Here is a 16,543-nt window from a genome sequence, read left to right on the forward strand (position 1 = left end):
GAGACTCAGTGACCTGTGGGCACATGAAATGCACTTCCACAGCCTGATCCAACCCAGCCATTGACTGCGGACAACCTTCTGCAGGTTACTCCAACAGGCCACACTCAGGCAGAGAAGCCACCAAGCCTTCCGTATGCCCCTTCGTGATGGTACCTACCTGGGCAATTACACAACCCTGTCCCAGAGACACCAGGGACATCAAGTCTTTTGTTGCCAAATGTCTGCCATCCTATGCATAGGCAACATACCAGTGCTGTCATTTTTTGACAACGTCAAAAAAGGGGGGGGGGGGCCAGGGGCGGGGGAGTGCCCATCGCCTGTCAGCTCGCATGGAGGAGCTCCACAGATCTGGCTGTCATGCCTGAGGCAGGCCCAACACGGTGACCTACCTCTGTCTCGTGCCACAGTTTCCTTCAAACACAAAAACCACTTCCACTATCGGCCCACATCCGTTGTGGAATCATCAGATCAAACCACATGCGCACCTCCTTGCATTGACGCTCATCCGCGCTCATCTGCTCAGCTGTGGTCCACAGACCTCCCCCACAATACAGCTGTGGACCTCTATCTTCTTTACCCGCACTAATGTCCTTAGGCGACACAGTACACTCTACTTTCGTCAAATTCTACTTGAGGGACACCTATTGCCTAAGGGATAATGGCTCATCGACTTCTACCAGAGAGATGTCGCACGCATGCGGGTTGATGGCGCAAGAGCCATCGCTTCTGTGGTAGCTGCACAACAGACCATCACAGCTCACAGACAGTAGAACAGGCGAGCCCTCCACCTTGTCGTGCTATTCTGCACTAGTTGGGTCACGGTTAAGTATGTGTAATTAAAAGGAAATTTTCTATCTAAAATTACGTTTAAATAACATACTTACCGTGACCCAAATTTAAGACCCTCCCGTCCTCCCCGCTTCCTGTTCTTCCTGCTTGCTGCGCTGGTGATGGCATATTGCCGTCAAAAGAGGGCGATAACCAGCGGGACAAAGGGGAGGTTACCTACTTCCGGGAGGTTATCGGCCGTAGTTTCGTCTGCTCCGCATGGGCGGATAGTTTGCACAGGACAGGAATGTCAGACCCCTGCCGGAGTCTGCACTAGTTGGGTCACGGTAAGTATGTTATTTAAACGTAATTTTAGATAGAAAATTTCCTTTTTCATCTGATATTGGATTTTTGACATGCTGTTTTGAATTTGACGATACTCGCATAATTTGCGTCCAAACTTTCAGATATTTTGCAGACTTGTTGATGATACCCTAAGGTTACTGTGTGAAAATGTTCAATGAATTTGGTTTCTCTATCACTGAGAAAATACTTGTCAAAAAGCAGTTCACTTTTTGGGGGACACCCAATATATAATATGCAGAACATTAAATTCACATGTCAAAGATCCCACAACCATGTCCAAGTTTGGCGGTGAGTTATGGAAGCATGATCATATCTTGCACCTACCCTTAAAAACAGTAGTAGCAGAAGGGGTTACATCAGACATCCTGATCAACAACACTGGAACACTACAAGGCTGCTGTCTCTGACCTACACTCTTCACGTCATATGCCAATGACTGCACTGCCTCTGGTGAAGAGAACAAGCTGGTTAAGTTTGCAGATAACACAGCTCTTGTTGGACTCGCTGAAAATTATGATACAGAGAACCAAAAGGATGTCAAACACTTGGTTGAGTGGTGCGACAGGAACAGCTTGGAACTGAAAGTAGACGAAACCAAGGAGATGGTCTGACTTTAAAAAGAATAGACCAGACCCAGCACCTGTTCTGACTGGGGGGGTGGGCGGCAGACCATGTAGAGGAATACAAGTACTAAGGTTCTGTTGTCAGTGCCAACCTGTCTTGGACTAGTCACATAGACAAAGTTGTCAGCAAGTCCCACTGAAGACCCAGAGGTGACATGCTTGTTTTTTGAGTATGGAGAATGTGCTGGTGGTTTGGCTGTACTGCAGATGACAGATACATCACACAGACTTGACAGAGTGGTTAGACAGGCTGCCAAAATTATTGGTGTTAGCTGCTGAGCCGAGATGAACTGGTCAAGAACAGGTTGAAAGGAAAGGTGAACAGAATCATGGCAGATGACTCTCATTCCCTGCATTATCAGTTTGGGTTACTTCCTTTGGGATGAAGATTAAGAACTGCCAAGTGTAGAATTTCCAAGCAGCAGAAGACTCTAGTGGCTTCATCTGTCAGTCATGAACATGCAGAAATAACATGCAGAAATAATGCTGTGATCCAGATAGTATCAGTATTTCCAGGGGTTGGAGGTAGGAACACTATACTTTTTCTTATGTATTTTACTTTAATTCTGTGTCTTATAAGTTACACACAAAGTTGTATGATCTTGCCATTGCTAGTAGGGGTTGTTGGTCTGTCTTTCTTCTGCCTGCACCCCCACCTGTGAGAATGGAGAGGGGATGGGGTAAGAAGAGGAAGAATTTGTGTATTTGTCTGTGGAGGATGCATGTTACAATGTGTTTTCATGACTGGATATACTTTTAAAGTAAAGAAAAACGGCTCTTTATGGATCATTCATTACAAACAACTGTTGTATTATTAACAGTAGTACAGGAGTGTTTGGTTGTGTGTTTTTTTTTTTACTTACTATAAATGAACCAATAGATCTCTGTCTTCAAAATATGACTGCTTGAATGCATATGCTTTTTCACTAAATATTATTCATTCGTTTTACTTTCAAATCTTATTTATTTTTGTTTATTTCGTTATTCGTTTAGTTATGATAGTGTATCAACTGTGTTACCAATGGCTGTTTATCTTGTTATTCATTTCAGTGTCTATTGCATGCATTTGGACAGAATTGAGATAGTTGTATACCATGTGGATGGAGATTTTACTATATTATTATTTTAATTTGTTGTTGTTATTTATTGCTCTTATTTCTGAAAAGATATGATAGCTAGAGCAGTCAGGAATGAGAGCACTGTAACAGATGTGGGTTTTGGGGAGGTTGGGAGTGTGGGGGCAGGAGGGTTTGTGTGTGTGTGAGAGAGAGAGTGTGAAGGATTTATGTCATGGATAGTATTTCTTTGTTTTTTTTATATCCCCGAAAATGGAGAATGGCTGCCTACATGGCGGGGTAAAAATGGTCATACACATAAAAGTCCACTCATGTACATACGAGTCAACGTGGGAGTTGCAGCTTTCGAACAAAGAAGAAATTTTTTTTTTTGATTAAGCAACACCAAAAAAGAATCAGGTCTATGGAAGATGAACTGTAAGAAATTATGTGTGAAATCATTTGAGAGAGCTCAATTATTTCATTTGTTTATTTCTTTTTACTGAAATATTATGATTACTGTCATTTTTGACATGATGGTTTATAGTTTTTAGTGTCGTTATTCTTATTGACATTTTACTGCCTTTCTCTCTCTGTATTAAATAAACAGGGATGATTGCACAATGTTTGTGGTGGTCTTATTTTTTTGTTTTGGAGTAATTTTATGTGAAAGGTATGTGTGCAGGCATGTTAGTGTGTGTGTGTGTGTGTGTGAGGGTGGGGGTGAGCATGTGTGAGCTGCCATTGTTTTTTGTGATTTTTTTTTTATGTAAATTGGTTGATGATTGTCATTTGGTGGTACCCCTTACGCATACCAAATTCTTAAACAGCCATTTTCACCATAACATCTAAGTCTCAACCCCTCCCCTATTTTCTTCCAGAATTTGCACTGATCTCGGAACAGCCTGTGAGACGCATCTTTTTAAATGAAACCCATTTACATGTTTCTGCAAAGCTCGCACACCCCTGTATATGTCGTTGGCACTCAAGAAATTAATAACTTGGATGGAACTTTGTTGGAGAGACATAATTTCAAGACATCAATGAGTAGGAAGTATACAGTCAGGGGGAAAAAAGAACAAGCATTCATTGATTGAACCACTTGAAATATATCTGCACAAAAGAACTTGCACAATGAAATATATATTTAGTTTCTAAATAGTTCTTTACTTCTTACATGATGCACATCAAGCAGTGTTATACACTGACGTGTACCAACATGAAGTCTGCCACAAACATATTTTACACACTGACATGTACCAACATGAAGTCTGCCACAAACATATTTTACACACTGACATGTACCAACATGAAGTCTGCCACAAACACATTTCCAACGAAACAAAAATAAAAGTATAAATGAATAAGTTGGTCAAAAGCTTTATAATGCTTTTTTTTTTTCTTTTTTTTTTTTTTAAATGGGGTGGGGAAGAGAGAAAAACACTCCATCTGCTGAACAGATACCTCAGTTTACTGTTGCTGGAATAGAATTGTTATTTCATTAAATAAAAAAAATATATACATTTAAAAAATCTTCATCTGGAGAACAGATTTCTCAGTTTGCTGCAGCTGATGGTGATGTCCTTGCTCTGCGCAGCCTATCCATCTCCAGAACACGATTGAGGATCTGTGGGCTGCAGTCTGACTGGCAATGGCTCAAGGTGGATAATCTGCAAAAAGTACAAGCACTGAACCAGTTTTAATTTATTTACTTTCAAGGCTCCATGACCAAAATGAACCAGATTTGGGCACTGTGTTGTTTCACTAATGATTATGTGCATGTGCTATATACCATTGAATTCATAGCCTGTTTATGTATTAATGAACTGAACTTCCTGAAAAGAGAACAAATGCAACTTTGGAATTAACTGGTAAAAACACTTCTGATGGTGTTATCAGTTGTTTTCAAATATGCAGCACATGCTTGCATAATGTAACCAAATCACTGTCATCAAAATCTATCACTGACTGGTCAGTGTGCCAGATGTGAACTTGAAAGAAATGTGAATCTGCAGGACTATCCATACAGACAAATACAGAAAATACTTGTTACATCCTTGTATGTAAGAGGCATTTACCCTAATTTTGTTTTTATCTATCAGGCATCCTGTACATAGGGTACACCTCTTGAATAAAAGAAAAATTAAAGACAAAGCCTAGAATAAAATGCACTCATGTACCAGGTGTGCTCAAATTACAAGTGACCAGGTGAAACTTGAAAATAATTTCAGAGCCAGAGACCCATGGCTGAATGAAGCTGACAACATCACAAACTTTCAACACAATAACATCCACAATAATATAATATGAAGAAAAGAAACAGGTTAATAGACCTCATCATTCATAAACCATATTCATTGTTATTGTGTGAGAAACCTGAATTTGCAGAGTCTGATAAGAAAAAGTTAACAAACGTCATCTGACATGTTGAAACACTACTTTTCGGTTCCACTGAAGGTCAAACTGTGGAACATTTCCATCCACTTTCAAAACTGCAATCGTCCGGCCTCTTCTGAAGAAACCCAACCTTGACGCGAACATTTTGAAAAACTATCAACCAGTTTTCTAATCTTCCATTCATGTCCAAACTCCTTGAAAAAGCTGTCCTCAAGCAGCTCAACCACCACCTTTGTTTCAACAATCTCATCCACCCATTTCAGTCTGCCTATCGTGCTGACCACAGCACCGAAACCACTCTCCTCCACATTCTGAACAATCTACTGATAGCGTCCGACTCAGGAATAATTTCCCTTCTCACTCTTTCGACTTGTCAGCCGCCTTTGACACGATAGACCATTCAATCTTTCTTTCCCCGTCTTCATTTTACATTTGGTATCAATGGCACTGTTCTAAACTGGTTAAAATCTTATCTCACTGATCGATTCCAGTCTGTCATTGTTGATCATTTCCAATCTGAACCCGTTAAAATCGAACACTGAGTCCCACAGGGATCTGTTTTAGGCCCAGTGCTCTTCACACTGTACATTGCTCCTCTCGCTGAAATTATCAACCGCCACAATATCAGTCATCATTCTTATGCTGATGACCCTGAAAAATTGTTGTCGTTCTTGCAAGAAACATCCAACTGCTTCCTGGACATTCAAAACTGGATGACTAAGTAATTTACAATTGAACGCAGACAAAACTGAAGCAATGATCATAGGAACTAAACAAAAACTGTCTTCCATCACAATTGACACAATCAAACTTGGCGGTACATCCATCCCTCTTCCCAGGTCAGTCAGGAACCTTGGCGTTGTCCTTGACAATACACTGTCCATGCAAAAATTTATCAGTCAGACATGTCAGTCCTGCTACTGTCAACTGCGGCGCATCAGTGCCGTCCGGAAATATCTGTCCACTAACGCAACATCTAGACTTGTCGTTTCTCTCATTCTCTCTTGCCTTGACCACTGTAACTCTCTACTGTCTGGTTTGCCTGCTTCATCCATTCACTCCCTTTAGTGCACATAACTCTGCTGCCCGACTCGTCCTCAGAAAGAAAAGATCTGAGTACATCACTCCTCTTTTGCAACATCTCCACTGGCTCCCTGTCTCACACAGAATAAAGTACAAGATCAGCACTCTACGTTATAGATGTATTCACAAAACTGCCCCTTCCTATCTCTGCGGCTGCCTTCACCTCTACACTCCATCTCGCTCACTACGATTGGCTTCGGATCCACTCTGTTTGCGCATACCCAGATTCAAACACTCGACTGTTGTCCACCGTTCTTTCTCTGTCTCAGGACCTTGCAATTGGAATGAACTTCCTCTTTCGCTTCGTCAAGTCTCCACACTCAGCTCTTTTAAGTCTGGCCTTAAAACCCACCTCTTCCCAAAATAGCCTCCCTTGTCTGCCTCTTCCTTGTCTTTAGTTTCTACAGTTTTAGAGTTATGCATGCGTGTGAATGACTGGTGCGAAAGCGCTTTGATTTGTCTCTGCACAAGATTCAGTGCTATATAAATACCATTATTATTATTTAACCCTTTAGCTGCCATGAAAATAAGATTTAAGTGAAATCTATTTGCCAGGGTTTTTTCACAAAAAAACGGGTATAGATTTTCAAAAAATTCTGTGCTCTTTGTTAATGGAGAAAGACACATAACAATATATATTTTCTGAAAGGTAAATGAATAAAGAATACAAAACATGTGATGTTTTCCCATTTTATATATTTTTAGTGACATACTCTTGTTTTGAAATCAGTGTTTTGTTTTTTGTCACATTTTCAGCTTGTTCATCATAAACATTAGTCAGGTAATTTGCACTAAAATATCATATTTTCTGGATAAATGGATATATATCTGCACACAAAAAATCATACTAGAACAACCACAAAAAAATAAAATAAAATAAAAATAGATAGATACACAATGCATTGTGACTTCTCCAAGTGATAATATGGATGTGAGGCCACGCCCCGTCAGTCTCCACCCCTCTCCTCTTCACCCCTCTCACATGGTCACTTTATCCACTTTTTTCATCAGACCGCGTTGACCGACTGCCAAGAAAATCGCACACACTGTGTCCTGATAAAAATTCAGTGACTTCTGTCGTCTGCTTGAGCTGAACAGCCGAAATCACTCACTGATAGTCGTATCTTGGCCACTCTCTTGATTGCTCCCTCTATTTTCTATCAAATCGTCCTATAAATGATCACCACTGTCTTCTCCTTCGAATTTACACTTCAATTCTTTCTGAGCATCAGCTAAAGAACGCAATCTTGGCTGATTTAGTTCGCCATGATCGCATGTCTTGAGCACGGCGTCAGTCCGACATTTTGTTGAGCGAGCGAGGAGAGGAGCCAGGCAAAGACTGCGGCCAGTAACCCAACCAAAACGTTTAAATAAAGGACTGCCTTATGACGTAGATGGTGTTTCTAGCTATGAATAGAATCTAGAAAGATTCCCCAAGCTAAGGCTACCAGCATTTTTGTCAACGAACTGAATGCAAAGCAGGGAAAAGTCAAAATATTTTGATGACGAGTTATCTCGTCATTGTGGCAGCGAAGCGTACGTGCTTTCCATGACGAGTTATCTCGTCATACAGGCAGCCTAGGGGTTAACAAGAAGTTTATTTACATACTGCCTGATCAAATGATTTTGCTCCTTGCACTTTACAATTACATTACAATAATTACAATTACATTTTAATAAAAAACCAAAAAATATACAAATACTACATGAACATGACAAATTCAGACAAAACATTGGATCAAAAGTTCATACAAATTTCCATGTGCAAAGTAAACACCCCAAAACCAGTTTGAACATCCAAAACCAATCGCATACATCACACTACCCAAACAATCCAAAAACAAACAACAATCAGTCCCACTCTCCCTCCCTTCCCACCACACAACACATCAACAACACACACTGAAAGTAGAAACGAGCACACACCCACAATAATGCGGGCATTAGATCAATGAAAGGCAGTTTTAAACAGAGGAGTGTTTATGTTGGTTTTGAAGTTAGAAATAGACTGGGAGTGTATTAATTCATATGGCAAGGAGTTCCACTGGACAGGGGCAGTGAATGCAAAGGATCCTTGATGGAAGGACCTGGTCATAATCGAGAGAATTTGGAGAATGCGACTGTCTGATGATGAACATAGTTGTTGGATGTAAACAGTGAGGAGATCAGAAAGATAAGTCATTTGCCTTAATGATGCCTGATTTTTAGGAACTGTCAACAGTAGTCTTCAACTGAACTATGAGAACGACCACCTATTTAAACACAATCACAGAATACACACTTGTTTTCAGCATTATGTCAACTGGTCACCAATATTTTCTGCTTGATAATTCACAAAATAAAAAAGAAAATCACAAGACGCACACTTTGCTTTCAGCATTGTAGCAACTGGTAGCTAGTACTTTCTGCTCAGTAAATCACAAAAAAACTGGTGGCTCTTAATCGACTGATTGTGCCAGAATAGAGATGCAGACCTGCCTAGGCCCCCAAATACCTCTCAGTAGTAGAACCCCAGTTTTCAGTAGTTTTATGGTACTTTTCAGTAGTATGGACATGGCGGCATTTCCACTTTAATGCACTCTTCATTACATCATCTTTGTACTAACCAAGACATGAATTAGGACTAACTGTCAAACACAAGTGAAGCTTTCAGTAATCACATACAGAGTTACCAAAGACAAAAAGGAGCACCTTCATGCGATAAAATCACCAACATAAAATGGCTGACTTACAGTTACCATCATATATTTTATTCATGACATAGCTTTCCCTTCCTCTCTCTCTTAGTTTTTATCTGTATGCAGAGATAAAATTCCAAAATTGTGAAATTTACCATAACAGGCAAGGGGATCTTGGGGACTGCATTAGGAGAGCAAAGCTGGTTATGTGTTATATCCATAAACAAAGAGAGGGAGCATCTCTGAGCTCACGCACACACACACACACGTGTGTGTGTGTGTGTGTGTGTGTGTGTGTGTTCAATTCAACCCTCTGTGTGTGGTGAAAGAGGGGCGAGGGTAGGGAGAAAGTGTGTGTGTATGCCTGAGAGAGAAAGAGATGGAGAAAGTATATTCTTTGTATTTTGTTTTCAATCAGCTGTGTGTGTGTGTGTGTGAGTGAGAGAGTGTATGTGTGGGTGTTTTTTGTTTTTTTTTCCCAATTCAGCTCAGAGAGTGTGTGTGTGTTTCAGAGAGAGTAAGTGTGTGTGCTTTCAATTCAGCTCTGTGTGTGTGTGTGTGTGTGTGTGTGTGCGCGCGCGCGCGTGCATGTGAGTATAAGACATAATGTGTGTGTAAAGGCATGTGTAAGTGCATGTGTATTCTTTTCAATACAACTCTGTGTGAGTGAGTGTGTGTGTGTGCACGCATGTGTGTGTGTGTGTATGTGCGCACGTATGTGCGCGCGTGTGTACGTGTGAGAGAGAGAATGTGTGTGTGTGTGTGTGTGCGCGCGCGCGCACGCACACGCATGCGTGAGTGCACATGTGTATGTGTTTTCAATTCAACTCCACAAAGGACAACCGCAAGAGTGAAATGTACCAGGCCATCAAAATTAAAGGCCGAGGTCACAAGTGCATTTGAAGAAAACCATAATTCATGCATGTAATGGGGAAATGAATATCTAGATCCAGATCTAAATATTACTGCAGCCATGTCAGTGCACTGCCTTGGCTGATTAAGTCTGGCTTAACACTGTTTGCAACAAAGTTTTTGTTCTGTAGCACTATGGTACTACAAATTGTTACTAAATGTGACTTGACTGGGATGGAGATAGAGCACACAGTTGTGTGGGGGTATTGTTTTAAATGTAGGCCTGTGTGTGTGTGTGTATGGGCATGCGTGCGTGTGCGCGCGTGTGTAAGTGTGCGCGCGTCTGTGTAGTGTATGTGAGCATGGTATATTGTGTTTGCACATCTCCCGGTGTGCGTTTGTCTGTGTGTCGATCTCAGCATGTATGCGTGATGGGTGTGTGTGTGTGTGTGTGTGTGTGTGGTTGTGTACACGTGTGCGTGTATGTGTATGTGCGCGCACGTCTGTGTAGTGTATGTAAGCATGGTAAAATGTGTTTGCACATCTGCCAGTGTGCGTTTGCGTGTCGATCTGTGCATGCATGGTGTGTGTGCGTGTGTGTATGTATGCACGCAAGTGTGTGCAAAGGCACGTTTGTGCGTGTGTGTGTGTGTGTGTGTGTGTGTGTGTATGCGCGTATATGTGTATGTACGCGCGTCTGTGTAGTGCATGTAAGCATGGTAAGATATGTCTGCACAACTGCCGGTGTGCATTTGTGTGTCGATCTGGGTATGCATGGTGTGTGTGTGTGTGTGTGCATGTGTGCGTGCATGCGTGTGCGCGCGCGCGTGGGTGCGTGCGTGTGCGTGCGTCTGCATGTGATCAAAAACAACGGCGATAGTGAAATGTACCGACGTCCAACTTCTAGGCTGCATGCGCATTTGGTAAAACGGTTAAAGCGGATCGACATATCTCCAATGAAGTGACGTAATCTCAGCATTACTGGGTGGTGGTGGGGGATGGAGGGGGGTGGGAAGCGTTGACGTCAAATGCTATGAAAGGTCATCTTCAGTGATGAATTCTTCAGAGACGAATGTGTGCGGGGCTTCTTAGCATTTGCTGTGTGTGTTTCAGGTTTTGCGGTCGGCCGTAGTGTCATAGTCAGGGGGCTTGAATCGTAGAAACTATGGACGAATCGTAGTACTAGGCAGGTCTGCAGATGTGCCAGAATAGAGAAATTTGTTATTTCTGTGTGACATCTGATCACTTTCAAACTTATCTGTAAAAATTACTAATTCATTCTATCTTTTCTTTCACTGGTATTGTTTTTCGAGCTTGTGCTATTTTCCCCCACTTGTACACAAGGTTATATTACATCTCTTTTTGACATTTCAGAACATCAGTGTGAATCAACACTCGCTGAACAAACACTTTAGTCTATCAATGAACATCCCAAAGGTCATCATCTCATGGTTATTTTTTTCAAATAAAAGAAAATGAAACAAACAAAAAATCGCCTGTCTAATAATCTTATGCACAGAAGATGAATAAATCGATAAATAAGTTATGAACAGTCAAATATACATAGCAATAATAGATAAATCTGTATCTTAAAAAATAAAATAAAAAAGAAAATAAGAAAGAGAGCAGAAAAAGGGGAAAAAAAAATGTTACACATGCTAGAAATAGCAATTTGTTCTATTAATAATTTTACGCACAAATAAGATGCACTGAGTAAAAGGTGCAAGAATCAAGGTTGAGAAAAAAACTACTACTACTGCCTTATAGAAACAATTGATATCATACCTGACAAGGGACAGGAGGCAATGGAAGTCACTGATACTCATTGCAGAGGGATCATTCTTCCTGGCTGTCACAAACTCTTCTTGCAGTGCCTGGAAATAAACGGAACTGTCAACCAGCTTGCAACAAAAAAAAAAAAACAAAAAAAAAAAAAAAAAAGTTTTAGTTTCTATCCATTCTTAATGATGAGAACAATTTTTAAACATACAATGAAACCATCTTGATACTGACTTTCTTTGTTTTAGATAGGGGGGAAGAAAAACAAAATTTTAAAAGGATGCAATGATGAAACATGTCATGAGAATGGCAGGAAACATTACAATTGGCAGAAATTGTAGAAAATTTCTTTTTAAAGGCTACAACATAACACTGATGAAGATGAACCCAGTCGAGATCGTAAAGTTCAGAAACCCCTGTGTTCGAAAGAACATTCTGAGAGGTTGCAAGACAATGAGGTTCATGCCACAAAAATCTGAACTGAATGAATGAAAACTGAAAAGCTACAACTACAAGGCTTTTCAGGAAAATGTATGCTTGACTTTTCACAAATCCTAACAGCAGCATGTAAACACAGTGGGCAAACATATCCAAATGGAACTTCAAGGTTATGAAGACTGCAGTCATGTTGATCCTCCACAGGGGTGTGGATGCGTTATGTGTGTGGTCGTGTGTGCAAGTATGTGTCTGTGTGAAAGAGATACAGTTAATGAGTTATTCTGGAAGTCAATGACTTTAAAACTGGTTATTAAAACATGGAAATTCATTTCCATTCCTGCTATTACTGTTGTCAGATGGGACTCTATATCCCTCATCTGGAAGTCCCTATATCAAAAGTGGGAAAATATTCCTGGAACTCTTTGTCTTTCAGTACTTAACTCACTCCAGACGAATAGTTTTCTCCCTTGTTTTCCCCTGCAGATGACCCATTTGTTAGGGTTCGGAAAAAGATCACAAAAAATACAAAACACAAAGTAACTGAATGGAACTCCCTGTACTTGACTCACTGACCCCTCTTCTAACGTTGTGTGTACGCCCACCCCCCTCCCTCTCTTCACAGCCCTCAGAAGCTGAGTCACTGTCATTACCTTTTTTTTCTGGTAGCTTTCTTCACTGCAGATACTTTATTCAACATCTTCATCATCCTCGTCGAAGTCAAAACCTTCAGTTTGAAGCATTTCAATCACTTCAGCAGCAGCATTAAGCCACTGTCGTGATCTAGTTTGCTCCAAAAATTTCCACTTGTATTGCCTGCAACGCCATTTTTGATACGTATGCAGACTAGCTTGTCATGTGGGGTACCAAGGTCAACGGCTGGCCAGCGAGAGTATGTCACGGAAACCTCACGAAGAAACTTTCATTCGACCCTTGACACGTTCACAATGCCCAGTGTAGCTGCGATTCTTTGCTACCCCAAGAGGAAAACGTGGACAATTTTTTAGTTTCGAAACCACCACAGCGTTCCATCGTCCAGAACGCTACCTTACGTCAGGAATGCTATAACGTTCCATCGTCCGGAGTGAGTTGACACAAGTTCCACAATTACACCTGATAGCAGCTTGCTGTTTTGCATGCATAAGTGCCCAGTACCGCTAACTAAACACGTGTTTAATATGGGTGCAGTTACCATTGTTTCCATAAATGAGACTCGCGAGATTCACAGCCTCGTTTTCGGCACTTCCTGTCAGGTATTTTGCACTTTTCTGAGTCTGATTTGCTTGAATTTTGACAAAGTTGTGAATTTTTAAAGTTGCAAGACAAGTTTGATGACTGCTGAGAGCTTTAACGTAATCTGAACGACCATTCTGAAGATGATTTTGAACTGTTTTAATGATTTTTTAGTGAGAATCTTGTAAAAATCGATCGTACTGAGTGACTCAACTGACCAAGTTTTGCCAACAATGAGTGAAGTTGGTACTTGAATGTGAATCGATCGCTGGACCTCCGAAATCATGATCGAACACTGGACCTCCGAAATCAATATTGTCAGTAAGTCAGTCTTGATTTCACAGATATTTATTGGTGTTCTGCACAATCTTCCTGTTTTTGTTAGTTCAACGGAATATATTACTGATTTGGTTACGTTTTGCCAAAATTTTGAAGTTTCAAAGTTGCAAGATGAGTTTGATGATTATCAAGAGTCACAGTGTAATCTGAACGACAATTCTGAAGATGATTTCTGCGTGAGAATTTTGTAAAAGTTGATCGTACTGAATGACCTACGACTAGACATCGACTGACTGGGAGTGAAGTTGGTACTTAAGCGTGAATCGATCGCCAGACCTCCAAAATCGTGAATCAATCACTGGACCTTCGAAATCATGAATCGACTGACAGACCTCCAAATCGTGAATCGATCACCAGACCGTCGGAATCGATACTGTCAGTGAGTCAGCCGTTTTTCACTGATACTTATTGGCGTTCTGCATGATCTTCCTGATTCTGCTAGTTCAATGGATATTTTTCTTTTCATTATGAAGAAATTACATGTGATATAGGTTTGTTGTTTGTTTTTGTTTGTTTGCTGTTGTTTCTCTCCCCACTATCATAGGAAAACACATCATCCCTCAAAATGAAAAAAAAAAGTAAAAATCAGCAAGTTCAATGTTGCAATTGAAGTTGAGTAAGAAAAAGAATATAAAAAAAAAAAAAAATTAAAAAAGGATGTGTTAGAAGACACTGCAGAACAGACAAACTTATTCTAAAAAAAAAAATACCATAATTTTTTTTTTTTTTTTTCAAAGCTGAATATCAAATTTGACACTTTTATTTTTTTGTGCAAGTACAAACCAACATGAGCCTGGAAACAATAATTCTTTTGGAACTTTCTTACATGTAGAATGCAGGAAAAACAAATATGTGCAACAAAAGAAGGTAAAGGAAATTTTCTATCTAAAATTACGTTTAAATAACATACTTACCGTGACCCAACTAGTGCAGACTCCGGCAGGGGTCTGACATTCCTGTCCTGTGCAAACTACTATCCGCCTATGCGGAGCAGACGAAACTACGGCCGATAACCTCCCGGAAGTAGGTAACCTCCCCTTTGTCCCGCTGGTTATCGCCCTCTTTTGACGGCAATATGCCATCACCAGCGCAGCAAGCAGGGAGAACAGGAAGCGGGGAGGACGGGAGGGTCTTAAATTTGGGTCACAGTAAGTATGTTATTTAAACGTAATTTTAGATAGAAAATTTCCTTTTAATTACACATACTTAACCGTGACCCAACTAGTGCAGAATAGCGCGACAAGGTGGAGGGCTCGCCTGTTCTACTGTCTGTGTGCTGTGATGGTCTGTTGTGCAGCTGCCACAGAAGCGATGGCTCTTGCGCCATCCACCCGCAGGCGTGCGACATCTCTCTGGTAGAAGTCGATGAGCCATTATCCCTAAGGCGATAGGTGTCCCTCAAGTAGAATTTGACGAAAGTAGAGTGTACTGTGTCGCCTAAGGACATTAGTGCGGGTAAAGAAGACAGAGGTCCACAGCTGTATTGTGGGGGAGGTCTGTGGACCACAGCTGAGCGGATGAGCACCAATGCAAGGAGGTGCGCATGTGGTTTGATCTGATGATTCCACAACGGATGTGGGCCGATAGTGGAAGTGGTTTTTGTGTTTGAAGGAAACTGTGGCACGAGACAGAGGTAGGTCACCGTGTTGGGCCTGCCTCAGGCATGACAGCCAGATCTGTGGAGCTCCTCCATGCGAGCTGACAGGCAATGGGCACTCCCCCCCCCCTTTTTTGACACTGTCAAAAAATGACAGCACTGGTATGTTGCCTATGCATAGAATGGCAGACATTTGGCAACAAAAGACTTGATGTCCCTGGTGTCTCTGGGACAGGGTTGTGTAATTGCCCAGGTAGGTACCATACGAAGGGGCATACGGAAGGCTTGGTGGCTTCTCTGCCTGAGTGTGGCATGTTGGAGTAACCTGCAGAAAGTTGTCAGCAGTCAATGGCTGGGTTGGATCAGGCTGTGGAAGTGCATTTCATGTGCCCACAGGTCACTGAGTCTCATTCTGTGGTGGAATTCCCAAATGGAAGAGGGTTTCCATGGGGAAAATTTTTGCTGAAGGTTCTTTAGTGAGAAAGGGGACCGGATCCATGACAGGCCTCTGGCTGTGTGTGGTGCGCACTGAGTCTGGGATGGAGCGGGGCGGGGCAGGGAGGTAAGTGGCTCAAGATGTGTTGTACTGGCTATTGACATCAAGGCACTGATCTGACATACGTTTTTAGTATGGCCAACTGCAAGGTGAGAGCTGTGGTTTCTTAATTGCAAAGGGAAATCATTTGCAGCTTAGTCTTTCATGAATGACTATGTCTCTCAGACTAGAAGTCAAATTGCACTGGGACTTAGTGCTATAGCCTTAGGCCTAAGTAGCCTTTGGGAACCGTCCCAATGATGAGTCCTAAGGCCCTCTTGATTGAGGGACCGGGGATGCAACTTGGGCAAAACACTCTCTACTCTAAATTGTATAATCGAATTCCAGCCCGAATAGACTGGACAGCAGATGCCTCCTCTGCTGTTCTGATGGAGACTGTCGTACACGACTGATTATCATATACTGTTCCTAGGAGGACACCAATCAGCATGGGTAAATCAGGAAACAGCTGCTGTGTGCTTCAGGGACGAAGGTGTTCACCATGCAGATTATGTTGCAATGTAAGGAAGCCAGAAAGAGTTGACGGGGGTCTTGTGGTGCAACCGTGTGTCAGAAAGACATGGTGCTTGCTTCCGAAGTGACAACAAAGTCATCCTCTGACAGGCCCTTGACCGAAGGCTGGGGCTCCATGATGGGATAGCCTGCCTAGGCTAGAAACCTCTGGAAGTGTCTCATTGGAAAGACAGTGCTTGAGGAGGAATGGCCATCTGTAACCACAGCAGTGGTTGTGTGTAGAGGCCGAAAGGATCGGGCAGGGAAGACTAAGTGCAGAAAGTGCTTTC

General features: G+C 41.6%; 1 protein-coding gene across 1 annotated transcript in view; it reads right to left on the reverse strand.

The window, feature by feature from the left end:
- Window positions 1–419: 419 nt before the first annotated feature.
- LOC143293814 (mini-chromosome maintenance complex-binding protein-like) overlaps window positions 420–16,543 on the reverse strand; it is a 73,198-nt gene continuing 57,074 nt past the window's right edge. Inside the window, exons 13-14 of the mRNA XM_076605083.1 lie at window positions 11,608–11,696; window positions 420–4,482 (exon numbers count right to left, since the gene is read on the reverse strand). Coding sequence (XP_076461198.1) covers window positions 4,368–4,482; window positions 11,608–11,696 — 204 coding nt within the window. The 3' untranslated portion in view covers window positions 420–4,367. The remainder of the gene's footprint in view (window positions 4,483–11,607; window positions 11,697–16,543) is intronic.

The sequence above is a fragment of the Babylonia areolata genome, chromosome 19 (genome assembly GCF_041734735.1).
Source record: "Babylonia areolata isolate BAREFJ2019XMU chromosome 19, ASM4173473v1, whole genome shotgun sequence".
Taxonomy (NCBI): domain Eukaryota; kingdom Metazoa; phylum Mollusca; class Gastropoda; order Neogastropoda; family Buccinidae; genus Babylonia; species Babylonia areolata.